Source organism: Castor canadensis, chromosome 18 (assembly GCF_047511655.1).
Source record: "Castor canadensis chromosome 18, mCasCan1.hap1v2, whole genome shotgun sequence".
NCBI lineage: Eukaryota > Metazoa > Chordata > Mammalia > Rodentia > Castoridae > Castor > Castor canadensis.
In genome coordinates this window covers 32,759,990-32,774,402 of record NC_133403.1, presented here as the reverse complement: position 1 = coordinate 32,774,402, position 14,413 = coordinate 32,759,990, and the positions used below count along the sequence as shown (strand labels likewise).

Here is a 14,413-nt window from a genome sequence, read left to right as displayed (position 1 = left end):
TATCACTCCACTGAGAACATGAAATTGTTTCCTTAGCTAAGCAGCCAGGAGTTGACATTGTTTGCCAAAGAAGGGGTCTCATTATTTTTCCTTTTGTTACAGGAGCTCAAACTATTACTATGACTAATCTCTGAACCCTCTGTTTTCCCAGGAAGCACAAAATAATGATTACTTCGGGAGGGTTTGAATCTTCATAGTTCTGAACTGGGTTGTAAGATCTGGTGGGATTTCTAATATTCTATGCAGTGATCTTGGTTGTGAAGCATCTAAGCTCACTTCTCAAACTTGGGTCCTCAGAGATTCTGATCCAACAAATGGTAGTGATGACCCCATTGCCCTCCCAGTGATCTAATAGTCATCATGGAACCATTGTGGCAATTCACAATAAAAGCTCAAATTTACTGAGCATGTATGATATGCTGAGTCAATGCTAACCACGTTGTGTGCATTAACTCATTGGCTCCTCCAATTTGGAAGAGGTGTTGCTGTCATTATCCCCAATTTACAGGTGAAGACACTGGACTTTAGGAAGGTTGGTAATTTGCTGTAGTTCTCACAGCTAAGATGTAGAATTTGAACTCGGATATCTGAGTTTAGGCTCTATTTCATCCTTCCTTGGAATAAATTTAAAGTGGTGGGTTTCTTAACCTGCAGGACATTAAAGATGGCTGTCTAGACTAAATGTTTTCAATCCTGTAGAGCACTAATTACAATACGGAAGTAACCCAAGCGTCCTAGGCAGACAAATGGAAACACAAAGTATCATCTATCCACACAATGGAATATTATTTAGCATTTAAATGGAAAGAAATTCAGATACACAGATTAACTTTGAAGACATTATGCTAAGTAAAAGAAGCCACTCACAAAAGAAAATAAAAACAAAAAAGAAGTCACTCACAAAAGGAGAAACACTACGTGACTCTACTTATATGAAGTGCCCAGAATAGCTGAATTCATAGAGTCAGAAAGTAGAATGGTAGTTGCCAGGGGCCAAGGGGAGAACAGAGTTAGCATTTAGAAGGTACAGACTTTGCAAAAGATGGAGAGGCTCTGGAGATGGATAGTGGCAATGGTTGTACAACAGTGTCAATAGACTTGATGCCACCAAACTGTACACTCAAAGTGCATAATTTATCACAGTAAAAAAAACGTACAAAATATGGCTGGTCCCCACACCAATTAAATTAGAATCTCTCTAGAATGGGGTCCAGATACCACCCCAATATTTTTAAACTACCCAAATATTTCTAATGGGCCCCCAGGGTCAAGAACTCCACAACCTAGGACTCAGAATTCTGGAACTCACCTTGAGGGAAGTTCTTGACATTGTCACAGATCCTCATTTCACAAGACCTCTGAAGTCACAGCCTCTTTATTGCTGAGTTTCTGGACCTGTCACTGACCAAGGCAGTCCAGCTTCAAGAATTAAGGAAAGGTTCCAAAAGCAAAAAGCTCTGTGGTGTATTGGGTATTTCTCTGGCTTGGAATAGTCTCCATACATCTAATCTACTTCATACTCCAGGGACAATTATTACTGAAGGGCTGATTTCAAAATCAAGAATAGAGGTTCCCATCATTCTGAGTGAGGTTAGCCTGGCTCAAAAAACCAAAAATCGTATGTTCTCCCTCATATGTGGATATTAGATCAAGGGCAAACACAACAAGGGGATTGGACTATGAGCATGTGATAAAGCAAGAGCACACAAGGGAGGGGTGAGGATAGGTAAGACACCTAAAAAATTAGCTAGCATTTGTTGCCCTTAATGCAGAGAAACTAAAGCAGATACCTTAAAAGCAACTGAGGCCAATAGGAAAAGGGGAACAGGTACTAGAGAAAAGGTTAGATCAAAAAGAATTAACCTAGAAGGTAACACCCACGCACAGGAAATTAATGTGAGTCAATGCCCTGTATAGCTATCCTTATCTCAACCAGCAAAAACCCTTGTTCCTTCCTATTATTGCTTATACTCTCTCTACAACAAAATTAGAAATAAGGGCAAAATAGTTTCTGCTGGGTATTGGGGGGGGAGAGGGAGGGGGCGGAGTGGGTGGTAAGGGAGGGGGTGGGGGGCAGGGGGGAGAAATGAACCAAGCCTTGTATGCACATATGAATAATAAAAGAAAAGTGAAAAAATAAAAAAAATAAAAGAATAGAGGTTCCCAGCCAGGTTCCCAGCAGTGGCTCAGCTGACAATCGTAGTTACTCAGGAGACTGAGATTGGGAGGATCACAGCTCCAGGCCAGCCCTGGCAAAATGTTTATGAGACCCCCCATCTCAACAGAAAAAGATGGGCATAGTGATACACACCTGTCATTCCTGCTACTGCAGGAAGCACAAATAAGAGAATCCTAATTCAGGCCTGCCAGGCAAAAGGAGAGACCTTATCTCAAAAACAGCCAGAGCAAAAAGGTGTGCGGGCATGGCTTAAGTGTTAGAGCAACTGCCTAGCGAGTGTGAAGCCTTGAGTTCAAAACCCCAGTACTGCCCTTTCCCCATCTCCCCAAAAAATAGAGGTTCCCAATGAAAAGTACAATTCACACCACTGATCAGTCCCTCTGTACATGATTTCTAAATACATGTGCCAGTCTTCCTTGGACTGCTTCTTCAGGGAGATTCTTATCAGTGGGATGACGTAAGGGAGGCGAAAAGCTTCCGGCCTTCACCCAGCAGCAAGGAGTCTCTTAGCATCTTGCACTGTGCCAGCTCATGGGGCTCCAAGATGCCCTGAATGAACTCATGTCTTGTAGGAAAAAGATGTGTGCATTCAGTCTATACATATTTCTTGAGTTCCTGCAATGGACCAGACATTGCTCAAAGTAATAGCAACAGAGAAAATATTTAAATATTTAACAAATTTGACCTAGACACAGATTTGGAAATGATGCTCTTCTAAGCCCAGTAATAACCCTTAACCTGCTGGACTATGGGGGTGGGAAATAGGGAGGAGGAACAAGGTGGATGGGAGATGGAGGAAGGAGGCCAAGCCTCTAAGTAGCTGCTAGTTACCAACCCATGTCACATCTTAACAGCTAGAAAAGCCATGTCTATAAGTACCAGTTGAATGACAGATGGCTTGTGCATAGAGATGAACAATGCAGCCAACGTCCCTGACCTCATGGACTGAACTCCTTGTGCAGGAGTTGGGTGAGCTTTTTCTGTGTAGGACCAAGAAGCAATTATTTTAGGTCCTACAAACTCTATAATCTCTGTCCCAGCTACTTAACTTTGTAATTGTTAACACAAAAACAGACACAGACAATAGGAAACAAATGAGAGTGACAATGTTCCCAACAGACTTTACAAAAACAGGTGGCAGTCTGAATTGGGCCCATGGGTCGTAGTTTGGAAAGCTTGCGTAGTTTGGTCTAGTGGACCAGGCAGACACAGGCAGACATACCTGTGCATCCTCTCATTCTATGAATATGTATCAAGCATCACTTACGTGACCAGTATTGCTTTGGACAATAGTACACTGTGCTACGTAAGATAGACAAGTGTTCCTAGTCATTGCATTCTGGTGGGAGAAACAATCCATTTAATATTCTATGGAAAACAATAAGATGAAAGTAATCAGGAAATACAGAGAAGGCAGTTAAACTTGGCCTTGGACTTGAGGAAAGACTTGCTGGAGGAGGTGATAACCACATGGTTTGCTTAGCTCCCTGGCCTTGAAGTGACCAGCCACCAAAGACCTCTACTAGACATTTTTTTCAGACACCTCTCCTTATGGATTGTCTGTTGTCATCAGTTCTTCCCTTGTGTCCCCCAGTCTCTGAACAGCTACAATGATGGAGACTACGAAGGAGCCAAGCGACTGGGGCGGAATGCCAAGTGGGTGGCCATCGCTTCCATCATCATTGGCCTTCTTATCATCGGCATTTCTTGTGCAGTGCACTTCACAAGGAAGTAAGTGGGTTTTTGTATCCCTCCCTGTATTAAATGCCTTCTCTTGAATGCTCACTGGATCTGTTAGACTGAGTTAGGATATCCTCCAGTAACAACTCAAAACAGAAGTGTTTGCATGTCTTCTTCATTATTACATGAACCATGCAGGTGGGTGGAAGTTCTCTCCCCCACGCAGTCAGAGTCCCAGGCTGAATACCATCTTGTAGCCCTGCTGTCTAGAACAGGGGTGTATGGATTCAGCTTGACATGAGTATAGCCATATTGATTCGTAACTACCATGACTGCCCCAGAATAACCCTAGTCAGTTTTTTCCTGCATGGTTTCCCAGCAAATTACAAATAGACAAACTATTAGAACAGCAGTACAATCAGACCCTGGTTCCAGGGAAGTGCATGACTCTGATATTATCTTAAGATGAACCAGGTACACTCCAGGTAGGATTTTATTCTAACCCATAAATATGTCCCTCTTTCTGACCCAAATTTTGGGAATCCACTGGTCTTGCTGCCATCCAAGACCATATTTCTGTCAATAAGTCCATCAATGAATTCTATGCAATCCTTGATCTGTCTACCTTTACTGTGTTCCAATAAAACTTTATCTACAAAAAAACCAGGTATCTTGGCTATAATTTGCCAGCCTCTGATCTAGAACAGGAAGTGTCTTCAGGCTAAGTCAAGGATGGAGGACGATCAGATAGTCCTATGTGAAGTCCTCACTGCATGCTAGGAGTCACAAATGTCACTGAGGCTTAAAATTAAATGACTAAAACCAGTCACATAGTCCCACCTGTAAGAAGATGGGAAACATAGGAGAAAAAAATGAGATATTTAGGATTGTTCTCTGGTCTGTCTTGCCATGTATATGTGAAATGGTTTCCTACACAATTTTACATTAAATTAGCCTAATAGTTCTCAGTTTAAGGGCAGAAAAGCCACCACGTGCTTTTGGTATGAACTTTCATCTCATAAAGAAATGAATGTTGCTGATGTTTTTCTGAATTTGGACATATTTCTTTTGGTTTCTCTAATTAGCTAAGATGAGCTCCATTTGCTAGAATCAATGACACTTTCCATCAGAGGTTTGATAGAGGACAAGGTGATGGGAGGGACATTCCAGACCCAGAAATGACAAGCCCAAATTCATCTCCATCTGGGCAGGGCTGATAAGAATGCTGAGAAATCCTTTATCTTTTCTGCCAGATCAGCACAGTTTTTCCTATACCCTTGTCCAAAGCATCACCCCCATTGAGCTGAGAAGGCCAACCTCTTTTTAGCTTGATTAACCAAAGACGCTCACCTGGGTGGGTGAGGGATGAAGCAGACAGCCTGCATCCTGCCAGATCAGCCAACTCAACGTTGGCCACCAAGAAGGTAGCAAGAGTCACAACTTCCTATGGGACAAGCCAGACCCAGGAGCAATCAGTGGCAGGTGGATGAAGGATATGATGTCCTATTAGGAAGTGTCCCAAAGGAAAAATAAGTGGCTGTGTCCCAAGAAGAGGGAAAATACACTAAAACATCAAAGGAAACAGGTTCCTTGTGTTGGTGGCGTTGATGTCAGTATCATCAAATTGATTGAAATTTGATGATGTTGGCCTGCGAAGTGCGAGGCGGTTGGAGAACAGATGTGAACACACCTGACTTCATTCTTTAAAGAATGCATAACATGGGCTGGAGGTATGGCTCAGGTAGTAGATCACCTGCCTCGCAAGTGCATGACTCTGAGTTCAAACTCCTGTACCAACAAAATATAAAAAATAATGCATGATGTGTTTGTGTGTGTGTGCATAGGAGCTGTGGAGTATGGGATTAATGGGTCAGGATGGACCCAGGTTGTCCCCTTCCTTTAGTCAATTGTTTAACCAGCTCGAACTTGTTTCCTCAGCTATGGAATGGGGATTATAATCGTCCCCATTTCCGAAAGCTAGTGCCACTGTTGCATAGATAACCCACAGAGCGTGTGTAGCTTGGTGGTCTTAGTTGGCACACTAAAAATGCATTCAGTAATCCTGTTACTACTACCATTATCAACCTTACCGGGAGAGGACCTCAGATTTTAATATGCCATTAAAGAGAGTTCAAGGCTTTGTACTCGTGAGCCAAAGTCAAAAGCCAGTGTTCCAAGGAAAAGAGGCCAAGTCTTGACTTAACTCCTGGAGACTCATGAAAATACATATTGCCCAGACCAGTGTTAGAGCTAAGTGTGTTATAATAATACCTGCTGACACATTGACGTAGACATTGTCATATGCTAGGCTCCATCCAAAGTTCTTATGGGAATTAATCTTCATTGAATCTTCCCAGAAACCCACAGAGGTGGGTATTACTATCTCCATTTTACAGAAAAGGAAACTGATGTTCAGATAGGTGAAGTTACTTGTCTAAAGTTTCATAGCTACTTGGTAGAAAAGATAGGTTTTCAGTGTAACTGTTCACGCTGTGCTTTCAACCACAATTCCACACTACCTCTGTGTCAACTTATCTCTTCTAGTATTCCCAGTAGCAAAGCAGTAATAGGGCCTGCCAATGGCTGACCCCACTTACGTGGGGGATACTGTGGTAAGGTTTCGACACATCAGGAGTCAGGGTCAAGGATCACAAAGTCAAAGGGCTGCCAAAGTCAGGGAGTCAGGGAGGGGACTTAGGTGAAGGAGGCACCTGGCCATGGGACAATGGAGTGGAGAGGGCTGGGATGAACTGATTTGCTCTGGTTGTAACCACTTAGCCTGTGGGTCCCATTTTGAAAAAGGTATTGGAAATGGGATTTTTATTTAAAGTCTTCTGGGGTTTAAATGATGACAACCAAGTCATATTGTTAAAACATGGTGAGGGCCAGCTATAAAACAAACAACAAAACAAAAGCAATAACCACACTGGGAACCTGGATGCTTCCTACTTTGCAATCTGTAGTGGACAATGTGGCATTAAAAGATCACTTTGCCTATGAGACACCATCTAAGGCGTTTTACAAAGGACTCAGAAGTCATGTAAGGAGACTCTCTCCAGCCTACAAATTCTTCTAACTGGGGAGGAGGTGTCGATGTGTATATGCTTGTGACTGAAGCTTTCTTAATAAGAATAAATGGTATGTTTCTTAGTAAGAATAAGATGTATTCTTATTGAGAATAAAATAATAAGAGGGGGGTCACGTCTCCATTCCTTATTCTTGAAGGGTAGTGTCTCACAATGGTTAGAGCCTGGAAGTTTTGGCATGAGTTTTGTAAGGGCTCAAATCCTAGTTCTGACACACAGACCATCTGGGCACGTTAAGTAAATTCTCAATAACATCATTTCCCTATCTATGAAATAAAAATAGAATTAACTTCCCCATCTATAAGGTCAGTTTCCTTTTAGATACCTTTTCCTCCATGTTATCAAAGAAAACAATAAAAGTTTCCAGAGTTCGAATCACATGGAGAAACTCAAATTTAAAGACTTGTAGCTGGATGCAGTGATATAAGCAGGAAGATCGTAAGTTCAAAGCCAACCTGGGCTGCTTAGTAAGTTTGAGGCCAACCTGTGCTACATAGTGAGTTCAAAGACAGCCTGGGCTATCCAGCAAGATCCTATCTCAAAATAAATAAATATTGTAGGTGGGGGATAAAGACAAAGAAAGACAGACAGGTAAAGAAGGAGAGAGGGAGGAAGGAAGTAGCCCCCTAGAGAATGAAATCGGTTCTGTTTTCCATTAAAATGAGTAACATGGTCAATTTCTTAGCAATCCTCTGAAACGAAATGTTCCAGCTCCAGGTTACTACAGGAATTGAATGACTACTAAGACATAAGTTCCCAAATTTTGGACAAAAAAACAGGAATATGTGTGTGTTCTGGGGAGGTTTAAAAGCAGTTCCCACCCAATCCCAACAAGTTAAATCAGCTCCCACCATGGAAATTCAGATCCTGTTACTTTGCAGATCCCTCTTTGCCCAGCCCTGGCAAACTCACTCCCTCAAATCCCAAAAGGAAGAACATACTGTATAGTATGTTAGCTGTTAGCAGAGTAGTCAGTTTTCATTTACATCAGCAAACTCATCATCCCAATTTATTACATCTAAGTCAATGCCAAGGTGAGGAATAGGGTTATGCCTAGCAGGTGTACCCACGGGAGCTCTGTTGTAACAACCTGGGAGGCAGCAAGAACTTCCATCAAGAGCTGGGAAAATCTGACTGCAGAGCCTGGAGATGTGACAAAAAACCAGGAATATGTGTGTGTTCTGAGTTTCGTAAATAATACTATTTGAAGTAAACCATTGCCATTGAAAAATGCTGTTTTTAAAAAAAATAGTCTGGACTGGGATGTATGTCATTGGTACAGCACCGGCTTAGCTTGTGCAAGGCCTTGGGCTCAATACCCACAACCAGAGACCAAATATTTACTTCTTGTATCACACTCACACCTCAGACACCTGGTAGAAGCTTTGTTTATCACAGCCGAAAGTTTCACACCTCCCAGGTTTGTCTCCTCTTTCCTCATGGTTAGGTTTATAGTCACTTGTCTGATGTTCCTTGGAGTTCAGTGAAAAGTGGCATTCCCAAATGACCCTGGTAGTATAGAGAAGCTTCGTCTATGTGGAGGTAAGAGCCTCGTGTCAGTGCCCACAGTAAGCACTGAATATGGTCAAAATTAATCCTGGAGCATCCATAGCTGGGTGCCCTTTTAAACATACACATGCATCTGATCAGCCGCACACAACAAGTAGACACTTCTGATGATGGAAAAGGAGCACTAGCCTAAGTAGTTGGCCATGTTTAGTGTCACTGGAACCATACTCCAGCCTCACAGAGAAAGAATAAGAGTGGTGCTCACACAACTGTTCATGACCACTGAATGGAATGGCAGCCAGATTCTCCAGGTCCATAATCTTTTTTATGGAACATAAATAGTTGATTTGCTATAAGTTAAATGCATATGCGATGTGATCCACTGAACTCATATCTCTGCATGGTCTTAAGATACCTAAACACACATATGTACACCCAACCATGTATTAAAAGCTTGCATATTTAGCCATAGGAGCCTTTGTGTTCTTAGGTTTCTAGGAAGGCAGAACTTGACCTCTAGGTAGAGTTAAGGGTCCTAGGCCTGTGTCCCATTAGGAGGCATGGAGTGAAACAGATATTAACCCATTCTACTCAGGAGAGAACGTTTGTCTTACTTATACACAAATCGGTATGAATCTTTTCCTGGCCTCGAAACATCTTGCTATTATATCAGACATGGAAGGAAGCATGAAGAATATGAAGAGGGGAACAAAGCAAGAACTTGACCACTTTACAAAAATGTAAAAGTAAATCCATGTCCTTTCCTGTACTGGTGACTGGAGCATGGCTTCCTGGGAATTGTTTTTTCATAGATGTGTCTTCAGAGAACTTTTGTGATGCCCTAATGAAAAATGGGGTATTACCTATTTCTAGAAGGTCAGAGGTTCTTTCTTTGTTGTCTCAGATAAGTTGAGGGAGAGAAAAGCCAGCAACAATGGAAGGACTTTTACTGTGAAAATGATTTAAGGTTGATAGGATGTTGATGAGGAAATCAGAAGGAATGTAGAAAAGCCGTTCAACATCACTGGTGACCACGGAAGCCCAATTGAAAGCTTCAACGAAATACTATATGATTTTGCTTGCCAGATTAAGACAATTAAGAAGATGGATAATATCAAGGTCAGCAAGGTGTGATAAAACTGGATTCTATACTATTTGTGAAAGAGTAAATTAGGGCATTTCTTACAGAAGTCAATTCAGATGACTTCCACATTTCTGGATTCAACCAACATCAGAACAAAAATACTTGGGAAAAAATGTATCTGTATTGAACATGTACTGACTTTTTTCCTTGTCATTATTCCCTGAACAATGCAATGTAATAACTTTTTACATTGTATTAGGTATGATAAGTAATCTAGAAGTGATGTAAAGCATGTGGGAGGAAGTAAATAGGTTATATGGAAATACTACACCATTTTACATAAGAGACTTGAGTTTCCATGGATTTGGGTATACCTGGGGGGACCTGGAACCAATCCTCTTTGAATACCAAGGAACGACCATATTAAACTTTAAAATCCCTGTCCCCATCAGCCCAACAATTCCATTTCTCAGTGTCTGCCCTAAATACAGGTGCACAAAAATGCATGTAAAAATCAGTAATTCTTCACTCTAGCTACACATTAGAACCAACATGGGAGCTACAAAAAATTCTACCAATGACTGGGACCCACCCTGAACTGATTAAATTAGAATCTCCAGTTACAGGGCCAGAAATTGGTAGGTTTTAGGACTCTCCAGGTAATTCTAATGTTGTGAGCCACAAATGTGCAAGGATGCTCGTGACAGGCTGTGTTTGAATGAAGGAAATCTATATTCATAGGAAAGGATCTAAACTAAGTTTAAGCATGGAAACTCCCCTCTTACTATGACCTCACAGGGCTTGATCACCTCCAGCACCCTCCCCTCATTCTCCATTTTGGCCAAACTGGATTTTTCTGTTTGAGCAACACAAGCATGTGCCTGCCTCAGGGCCTTTGTACTGATTTCACTTTTATTCCTAGCACTTACCACCCCCTGACAAATGATATATTTATTGTCTGTATCACACGCGTGCTGCAGAGAAGGTTCCAAGAACATTTTCATTTCTGTCACTGCTGATGATAATTGGGCACAGCACTTAAAGGTGCTTACTTTGGAGTGAGACAGCTCGAGTTTTAATGCAGATTCTACCTCTAAGGAGCTGTGTGCCCTTGGACAGATATTTTAACCATCCATGCCCCCTTCTTCTCACACATACAATGGGGGTAATAGCAGTCCTACCTCTCAGAGCTAGGAGGATTAAGTGACACAAAGCAGAGTGCAGACACAATGTACTCACTACATAACTGTTGGGCATTAGTGTCACCAGGTGTAAAGATTTAGTGAATAGTTGAATGAATAAGTAAAATAAAGGCAATGGCAGTACCTTCCATATCTGTGAGGTTTTCGACTGCACATTTGCCCAAGTGCAGAATGAATTTTTTTCAAAGTGCATCTGTATTGAACATGGAGAGATGCTTTTCTTGTCGTTATTCCCAAAACAATACAATGTAACAACTGCTTACATAGCATTTACATTGTATTAGGTACAAGGAATCATCTAGAGATGACACCAAGTATATATTAGGATATGCAATTTTATGAAAGGGACTTGGATTTGGTATCCTTGAGGGTCCTGGAGCCAATTCTCTATAGATCCCAAAGGACGACTGTATATAGCATGATCCCATTAAGTACACACACATACACACACGATGCATATATAATTTCCAAATGCACATTTATGTATTTAAATGAAGAGGGAAATGCCTGAATGACACACACAAGCTGGTTACAATGCCACTAGCCATTAGGGAATGAGACTCATAACTGCACCAGGCATTTTGCTGCATCTGTAAAATTCAGTGTTTTGCCACATGTAAAGTGAAATGTATTTTCCAAGTAAGAAACATTTCTCAAAAGGAAGCCAGTGTTTAGAATCAAAAGTGTGCAGGCCTGCTAGTCTAACTCAGCCTTTGTAAAGCCAGGGTAATCCATCAAATAAGGGAAGCCCAGAAAGCCTGCCCCTGAGGCCAGGTCCCCTGTCCTTCCTCACTCTCTCTGTCTGTGACATACAGCTCCTGAAGTGACTACAGCTGGCTGCAAGCATGGAGGAGGATGGTCCTCATCTCACACACCCCAAAGAAGTTTCTGAGGAATGGATCCTTGACTATAGACTGTGAGATCTTTTCCTCCAGGACTCTCCAGAGGCAGGTCCCTGGCAAATGAACAACAAAAAAGTACAAAATTTAAGAAATCAAAGCAGCACAGCCCCATCAGCCAAAGTCACCAACTTTGCTTAGTGAGTCTCTTTGCATCCGTTGCTCTGCTCCAGAGATGATATCTGGAAATCTCATTACTCTTGTTGGGGTGGGGGTGGGGTACCAGGATTTCGGGAAGCAGGAGGTTTCTTGGGAGAGCAGGGATGCTGGTGTTTACAATGACAAGTACAAATATTTGTGGCATGTGTAAAGTTGTCCCATACAGTGGAATTTGTGGATTGCTTTTTTTCTTTTTCATTTTTTCATGTTCTAGGTTCACTTCAATCTTCAGTAAACCCCCGTCTCCAGCAGCACCCCTAGAGTTCACCCATCCGCTCATCAAAGACGGGAAGACTGTCTGGCCTTTGTCTTGATTCTGTTAATAGCTTCCCACTCCCTTCCTCATATCTACATTGCTCGGCTTGGCCACAGCCGCACCATCCACTCAGATTCTGAGAATGTACTTAGTGGCAATTTAGGCACCTGTGCACCCTCCCCATCCCAAGTTTGGTAATAAACTGGCTATTTATGGAGTGTGATTTTTTTTTCAATCTTTTTTTAGCAAGTCTCAGGCAAGATCTTTAATTTTCCTGTATATCACTTGAATATGTCTCCCCTTTGAATTTCTTTTCTATCAAATGCAAACTTAGGTGTGAAGCCATCATTCTGCTTCAGAACACACTAACACAGTGTTTGCAGAGTGCAAAGTGTGTGCCACTGGTGGTACACAGGGTAATTTCTAAGTAGTGTATAGACACACATTAAGTAATACTGAGTCACAAAGAATTTTCCCTTATCCTGTTCTTTTTCAATGGTGATTACAGCAAGGAGAAAATCTCTGCTTTTAAGAGTGTCAGTGGGCTCTTAACACCTGTGTAACAACCACCATGGCTCTTTGCCCATTTTAAAAAGCAGCTCGGTCACCTGTCTCGATAGAATTCAGTGATGTTGTTTTGTTTTTGTGGTATTTATTTTGTTACCTCCCACTTGTGGCTTTCCACAAATGGATGTTCTATGTCATTTCTGTTCAAATAAATTTACTTAAGTAAAGACACTCAAAGACAAATATCAAGTCATTTCTATAAAGGATAACATATATCTGTACATAGAGTAGAGACCACCTCACAAGCGAATGTTAGAAACGGAGTGATAAGGAACTTCCATAAACGAAAGAAAAGACAGCTTTTCTAATTGAATGAAAGGAAGTGCAGAATCAAATACTGGTATATTTGCCTTTTCTTTTTTTGTTTTTTTGGTTTTTTTATTTTTTGCCATTAACTAGCTATGCAAGTTGATTTTAGGCAAGTTTTTCAGCCTGTCTGTGCCTCAAGTTTCTTCTTGTGGAAAATGGAGATAAGAATGCCTGCCTACTTACTTCACACTGTTATGAAAATTAATTGCTGTAATCAATGTACCCCTGGGGGACAATTCTAAGTAATCTACAAACACAAACTGCTTCTCAGATGATTGTGAATCTCAAGCATTTGTAAAAATCCTGGACCCTAGCCAAAAATAAAAATAAATAAATAAAAGTTGATAAACACTAGACTTCACCTGTCATTTCACCCAGATGTCTGCCTTGAGCCAGCACTTGTCCCAGGAGGACACTGAATCAGGGACATGAATTCTCAGAACACAGGGATGCTGGTGCCATTCCAGTATATCAGATCTTAATTTCTGTTTTGGACATCTTGTTTTTGTTTCTGTATATTTGAGTTCCTGGTCTTTTGCCCAAATCAAATGAAAAGTGTTGCTGAGAGGCAAAATAAAAAATAGTTTTAAGTAATCCTGTTTACCATGATGTGTGACTCATGTTTCTTGGGGTTCCCATTCTTCTAGACACTTCCATAACCAAACTGTGCTCATCTATCCTAGACTCTTTCCATAGAGAAGACCACAAAGAGGACAGGGATAGGGATAGAGAGCCATTCACACTGAGCTAACTTATCATCTGAAATGTCCTCATAGAAGGTATTGAAAATGTTGGTTCCATTAAAATCAAAATAAAATAAGAAAAGTTCTGTCACTGAATGGAATTTCCATGGCGAAGAGTGGAACACCGGCTTAAGAGCTGCTTTGGCTGAGGAGCACTGACTCTTTACTTGAGCCCATGAATTAACTAAAGTCAGGAAATAGATTATTGTGACACCTCTTTTCCACAGAAATGGAAGGAATAACTTGACAGTGAGGAAAATGTAACGGGGACTACAAACAGAAAAACCTTTTGGTGTAGCCAGTTTACACACTGGCCAGTTTATTCTACCTGTTAATCAAACTGACATTTTCCCCCTTCTTGTCTACATACTGGAGAGACCAAGGTAACTCCCTTTACTCTCAGTTAAACCAGGCAGTCCTCCACCCCTTGCCTCTCTTTGTCCACCAGAGAAGTAAATCAAGACACACAGCTTTGGAGTTGTGGCACCAGACACCTAGAGAACCAAGGCCAGCACTCATGCTGGGACATGCATTTTGTTATGTGCTTGAACTGAACTCCTGAACTCCCCTTTTAAAAAGTAGAAACTTCCTCTCAGAAGTGGGACTATAGGACTTTGAGAGGTTGACTCTCCCTTTCCCCCTCTTTGATAAATAATAAATTTTATTTCCTTTTCCTCAAAAACCCCACTCTCATTATTTGTGAATTGGCATTGAGGCCAGGGGACCAGCTTTCCAGTGAC

General features: G+C 41.4%; 1 protein-coding gene across 1 annotated transcript in view; it reads left to right on the top strand.

The window, feature by feature from the left end:
• Tmem233 (transmembrane protein 233) overlaps nucleotides 1–13,465 on the top strand; it is a 39,903-nt gene extending 26,438 nt beyond the window's left edge. Inside the window, exons 2-3 of the mRNA XM_020179034.2 lie at nucleotides 3,774–3,910; nucleotides 11,556–13,465. Of these exons, the coding sequence (XP_020034623.1) occupies nucleotides 3,774–3,910; nucleotides 11,556–11,562 (144 nt within the window). The 3' untranslated portion in view covers nucleotides 11,563–13,465. The remainder of the gene's footprint in view (nucleotides 1–3,773; nucleotides 3,911–11,555) is intronic.
• Nucleotides 13,466–14,413: the final 948 nt, after the last annotated feature.